The sequence below is a fragment of the Lagenorhynchus albirostris genome, chromosome 4 (assembly GCF_949774975.1).
Source record: "Lagenorhynchus albirostris chromosome 4, mLagAlb1.1, whole genome shotgun sequence".
NCBI classification, from domain to species: Eukaryota; Metazoa; Chordata; class Mammalia; order Artiodactyla; family Delphinidae; genus Lagenorhynchus; species Lagenorhynchus albirostris.
In genome coordinates this window covers 129615162-129621149 of record NC_083098.1, presented here as the reverse complement: position 1 = coordinate 129621149, position 5988 = coordinate 129615162, and the positions used below count along the sequence as shown (strand labels likewise).

At 43.0% G+C, this 5988-nt stretch overlaps 1 protein-coding gene across 1 annotated transcript; it reads right to left on the bottom strand.

Moving 5' to 3' along the window:
• Window positions 1-3113: 3113 nt before the first annotated feature.
• BBS12 (Bardet-Biedl syndrome 12) lies at window positions 3114-5258 on the bottom strand. The gene has a single exon (XM_060147431.1). It carries the CDS (start codon window positions 5256-5258, stop codon window positions 3114-3116), a length of 2145 nt encoding a protein of 714 aa, XP_060003414.1.
• Window positions 5259-5988: the final 730 nt, after the last annotated feature.

Sequence of the window (5988 nt, the reverse complement as noted above, 5' to 3'; positions counted from 1 at the left end):
TTCTCTCCCTCTACACTTAATACCTCCGGCGCCCTCCACCCTGAAGTCATTTGTTGTACGGAAAAAGCCAAGTGTAACGGGGGAACTCTGGGAAAGAAAGTGACTCAAACTTTTATAGCTCTGTTAGATACAGGTGCCCAAGGGACCATGCTGCCCAGTCCCTGAGGGACGTGGCTACTGGGCACAGGGTGGCCCAAGGTACCCAGGACTGCAGGGCACTGGGGAGATGCAGTGGTCAGCAAAGGACAGAGAGAAAGATCCCTGGAGCCTGGGTGCTCTCCAGATACTAGGAAGGGCACGGGGAGAAGCTGGCACCAACACTGAAATGCAGAGTCAAAAAAACAACCCCCAAAACAAAACCTCCCTGCCTGCCGCCCTCACTCTCTGCTCCTTCCTGAGCTACCCGTCAGGGAGATAACACCAACTCTTGGCAACTGTTAAAGCCCCTAATGTGAAAGTGTTAAACTTCTTGGTCCATGTTTCCATAGGGGGAAAAAGTGACTAAAGGTAACTGACAGGATTGGAGCAAATCTTGCAGTAAAGGAAAAAAGTGACCCTGTGGGTGGGTCCCAATGGCCCAATTCAATGTACTATTATGATGAAAATACATAATTGGCATCGAGGTGTTATGTGCTTGAACTTAAATGCTCATGAAGTGCCAGAGGAGATTCTCTCACGCGGGGTATTGCTACAAGTAGAGAAATGAGACAAGCTTCCGGCCAGCCACCACCATGCCCTGACCCATCCTAACCCATCCACAGGGTGGGACTGAGTGTGTGTGCCTCTGTGCTCTGATGCCTCAGATGTTCACTATACAGGTGATATATAGACGTTCTGTGGTTGACAGGTTAGAAGCCTGTCTCAACGGCCCTGACTGTGGCGTTATCTACCTCTACCAGTAGGAGTGACCGATAAACCTGAACAAAATTCAGAACACTGGTTGCCAAGGAAAGTTCCTTGATACCATTTGGAGAGATTCACAGCACTCATCCCTCCGGGAGTCAAACAAGCAAATGCTTTATCTCCTTGACCACCACAAGCCACCACCACAAAGAAGGCTCAACTCCTTGTTAAGCCTCTTATTTGGTACAGGAGGCAGGACATGATGCCGTCAATGGCAGCCCTCAGTTAAGAACACTTACAAACACAGGAACCAGGACAACCTTGTTTCAATCTGACTGATCATATGCTTCTCTTAATGCCTGAGTGGCCTTGGATTTTGCCATGCATGGCAACTGAGGCTGAAACTACTCGGTAACGCTACCTATGTGACTTAATCAAATTTATATACTGGTGATTCAATTCAGGTTTAACAAGAAATCCTGATATACAGTGACCTGGGCCTATTGCGGTTATGTGCTTGTATGTGGGGAAAATGGGCCACAAAGGTATCTCCGCTAGCGATGGGAGTTGCCTTTTGGCCCATCTATTGCCTCCTGTTATTTTCGGCAATGACACCAAAGACAGGTAAGACAGTCAAAGCTCCCTTGCGTGGTTCATAATGGATAACAAATTGGTCTTAGGCTACATTCTGGCTAATAAGAAGGCCTACTGGCCCTCCCTTGGAACTTACATTTGACTACATTCAAGGCCCTTGGGAACATAAGTGAGGTCAGTACTGCAACCTGGCTTCACCCTGCTGCTCGGGGTCTGTTTTAGTAGCCTTGATTTAGTTGGTATGTGAGACCAACTGAATAGATTTGGTACTGACTAAGCAACCTGTTTGCCAGATTAATCAGAGTAGCCATCAGAGTGGCATACTCACATGAAAATTCAAGTCTGGCCAAGAACCTATCAGGTTGAAGAGTGAATTTCTGGAGGAGGCTACCCACCATGGCTCTGAGTGACACTGCAGACTTTCTCAGGACGCCAGGCCTATCTTTACCCAGTCCACGTCTCAGGCTTGTGTTTACACTGAGCAGCCTTGAGGCATGAGGTAACAACTGCCCTTGGACAAAGAACGGGATTGTTTCTGCTTACTGTAAAAGCAGTGGCTACCCCAAGTGTTCCTCTTCCGTAACACAACACACTGCGTGTGCAGGCTGCCATCAGTGGCCCTCCGTGTTGCTTTCGTGGGACGTAGAGAACTGGGGAACTGATGCAAAGCAACCTGAAGCTCTGGCTACTGCTTTTCCTGTGAATAATAAAAGCCCTTTGCCTCTGATCCAAGCATCTTGTGTATTCTGTAGCATCCCATGAAACAGCAACAGGCTAACCTGTTAAATTATAAGTAGGGTGAACGGCAATCCCACTACTGGGCATATACCCTGAGAAAACCATAATTCCAAAAGAGTCATGAACCACAATGTTCACTGCAGCTCTATTTCCTGTAGCCAGGACATGGAAGCAACCTAAGTGTCCATCGACGGATGAATGGATAAAGAAGATGTGGCACATATATACAATGGAATATTACTCAGCCATAAAAAGAAACAAAATTGAGTTATTTGTAGTGAGGTGCATGGACCTAGAGTCTGTCATACAGAGTGAAGTAAGTCAGAAAAACAAATACAGTATGCTATCACATATATATGGAATCTAGGGAAAAAAAAAGGTTGTAATGAACCTAGGGGCAGGACAGGAATAAAGACACAAAGGTAGAGAATGGACTTGAGGACATGGGGAGGGGGAAGGGTAAGCTGGGACAAAGTGAGAGAGCATTGACATATACACTACCAAATGTAAAATAGATAGCTAGTGGGAAACAGCCGCATAGGACAGGGAGACCAGCTCGGTGCTTTGTGAACACTTAAAGGGGTGGGATAAAGAGGGTGGGAGGGAGATGCAAGTGGGAGGGGATATGGGGATATATGTATACGTATAACTGATTCACTTTCTTATACAGCAGAAACTAACACAACAATGTAAAGCAATTATACTCCAATAAAATGTTAAAAAAAGAGACATGTCCAGCTACAGAATAAAAATATAGAAACAGAGAACAAAATTGTAAGTAGGGTGAAATCTCCGACTCTGTACAGTTATTGACACACATCAATTATTTTCTCTTGGTAAAAGCTGGCATTTTAGAAACTGTAACTTGGCTACTAGAAAATTTATTATTAGCACGACATATTACCAAAGATTATTTTCCAAAGACTTAGCCAATAACACTACAAAAATAAAAAGCCCTCTGATTCCTGCAAATTTATCTGTGTTTGTTCAAGTCCAGTGATAATTTCACTGTCTGTCTGAAGAACTAACAGTACTAAATCCAAGGCTCGGCGCCATGCCTCAGTCTTTGGTGTAACAACGTCATAAACTCTTGTAATCTGTTCCAGTTTATCTGAAATGTCTGAATTTAAAATCCCACTATTTAGTTTACTATATTCATTCAAGACGTAAGAGGAAGGAGAGCCAGAGTCTGTAGCATTTTGTAGATGATGTTGAATGAATGTGCCGGCTTCAAATTCTGATGAGTAACTGGCAGTGTTATACAGGAGAGTTGAAAGGTATCTGCGCCATCCATTTGCCAGGAGTTTAAGCACAGTCGGTCTGTACTGTGTCACAGATGAGGCCAGCCAAGAGGAAGTATTATGAAGCCATCCTGAACAGCCTTGGTTTCCTTTATTCACAGACTGCTCCGCAAGAATCTGAAGATGGCTAAGACACAAAAATTCAACTGCGCCACCCCCAAGGAATACCTTTTGCTCTTTTAGAGCATGATACAGACGATAGGCACACGTCCAGAAGGTATCTTCTTTGGTTTGCACCTGGGCAGTGACTGGACTAGTCAGCACTACTGTAACCAAATTAATTCCTTCTGTTTTTAACATGATTGCCATCCTGTTGATCTCATCTGCAGCATCAAAGGGAATGCTTCTCCAGATGGTCACACAGACCCCACTGCCCACGCAGTTTTCGTTCACTTGTGTAATGTAGGTCACCTGCACTGCTCCTGAAGCCTCTGCAAAAGCCTGCATTACATTGCCATTCACTGATCCAATTACCAACCTCTTGCTGTCTGTGCATTTTTCAATTAAGCGTTCAGACACATTTCCTTGTGCCAGGACAAGGTTCACATTGAACTTGATTAATACCTGTAACACATGATCTGTCCACAGTTCTTCTGAGCCATCTTGTTGAACCTTCAAGCTTTCTGATACTGTTTTAATACTTGCAGACTTATTAAACCCCAGGTGGCGATAATTCTCTGTGAGATCACCTTCAACAAGAACAACGCGAATAGGCTCATTCTGCAATTCCTTGATCAGAGCAGTACTAGATATTGATACAACAGTGATATATCCTGGACAGACACAAGAAAAAGTTTCAGGGAAGCCCGGTAAGCAGCAAGTGAAGATTCTTGAAATGTCAAAAAGAAATGGCACTGTACAGCTGCCTTGTTGCATACCTGCGTTCTGATATTGTAGCCGTACTGCTTCGTCTACTAACTTCATGCTGCTGTGACCTCCGTGACTCAAACCCACCTCCAACTCCACCAAATCATCACATCTGTAAGTCTTGGGAGGAGCTGCACTAAGTTGTTCTAGAACTCCGTCTGGTTTGCTTATCCATTGATTATTACCTGTCCTACTAAAATGTCTACTGTGGGTTAGTACTGACTTTCTGCAGCGGGTGTCTGCAAGCAGACTGTTTTTCAGAGTTTGAGGAGTTTGTGATGTGTTTTCATCTGCTTCAACCTTATCCTGAGACCTAAAGAGTTGAGGTGATTTAACAGGTCTCCCAGAAAGACTGTAAACGGCCAGTGACTGAGAGGCAACATCTTTGAGATCACGCTCTTTCTGTATCAAACCAGTACCTGAAGGGATTTGGAGAAAAGGGTATACGCCGACACTAAATGTTTCAGGTCCAGAAAATGTCTTTGTGTTAACCGTACGGTCAAATACATTGTGGATAGGTACTTGAAGGGAAACTACCTCTTCAATGCATGAATTCAAGCCTTCTGACATTACAGACACTATTAATGAAATGGGGACACCCAAATGAAGACATTCTTCAGCAGCACTGCTCCATGCACCAACAAGAAACAAAAGAGTACTGGTTCCAGTTCTGTATGTGTTATTTTGTGCTTGAACTGCTTCTCTGAGAAGTTGTCCCACTGCACTGGTTAAATCCAAACTTTCAAGAAGCCTTACTGTTGAACTGATTAACACACTTTCATGACACTCTTCATCTATAATAAATTTGGATGATTTTACTGGGCCTAGGAAAGTTCTTCCTGTTTCTGCAAACGATGAAAGCTGTTGAAGTCCCACATGCCTTCTTTTGTTTATGACCCTGCAAGCCATCACCATGAATCATCATCTGCAAATAAAATTAAAACTTGGAACTTTATTCAGTGCAATTCATGGTAATAAAAGAAAAGTAAGATACAGTCCCTGCCTTCGAGGAGTTTCTGATATATGTAGTTTCCATTAAATATGGTCAGTGCAATGATACAGCATTAAAATTTGAAAAAATAATTAGCAAGTTGAAGGAGGTAGTAGTAAATGCACATATATGTGACAAAAACACAGTGTACTTGGGTAATACAAGTAATTTAGTTTCACGGGATATAAAGCAAGTAGTGGGGAATAGTAGGACATGAAGCGTTAGAAGAGGAAAGGGGCTGGATCATGAAGGGCAGTATGCGCCACGTCAAACCTGACCCTACTTATAATGGGAAACATGGAAGTGCTTTAAGGGGGGGAGGTGAAGAAACAGCTTGATGTAGTATCTGAAAGCATGTACTCTGAATCTAGAAGTCTGGGTTTGAACTTGTCTCTACTGCTTACTAACTGTGTAGCCTTCAGCAAGTTTCTTAACTTCTTTACCCTGTTTTCACGTCTGAAAAATGAGGATAATAACAGAACCTACTTCATAGGGTTATTACCAGGAGTAAATGAGTACAGTGCTTAGAACAGTGCCTGGCACATAGTGCTTTATGAGTACTTGCAATAACAATAATAAATTTATAATATAAAACTGAATAATATTAAAAATAAAATTAAGTAATATTAAAATTATTATTATTTAGTGTTTTGG

Bases quoted from the DNA above. Each gene is read 5' to 3' on its own strand.
- BBS12 (XM_060147431.1), bottom strand. From the start codon at position 5,258: ATGGTGATGGCTTGCAGGGTCATAAACAAAAGAAGGCATGTGGGACTT.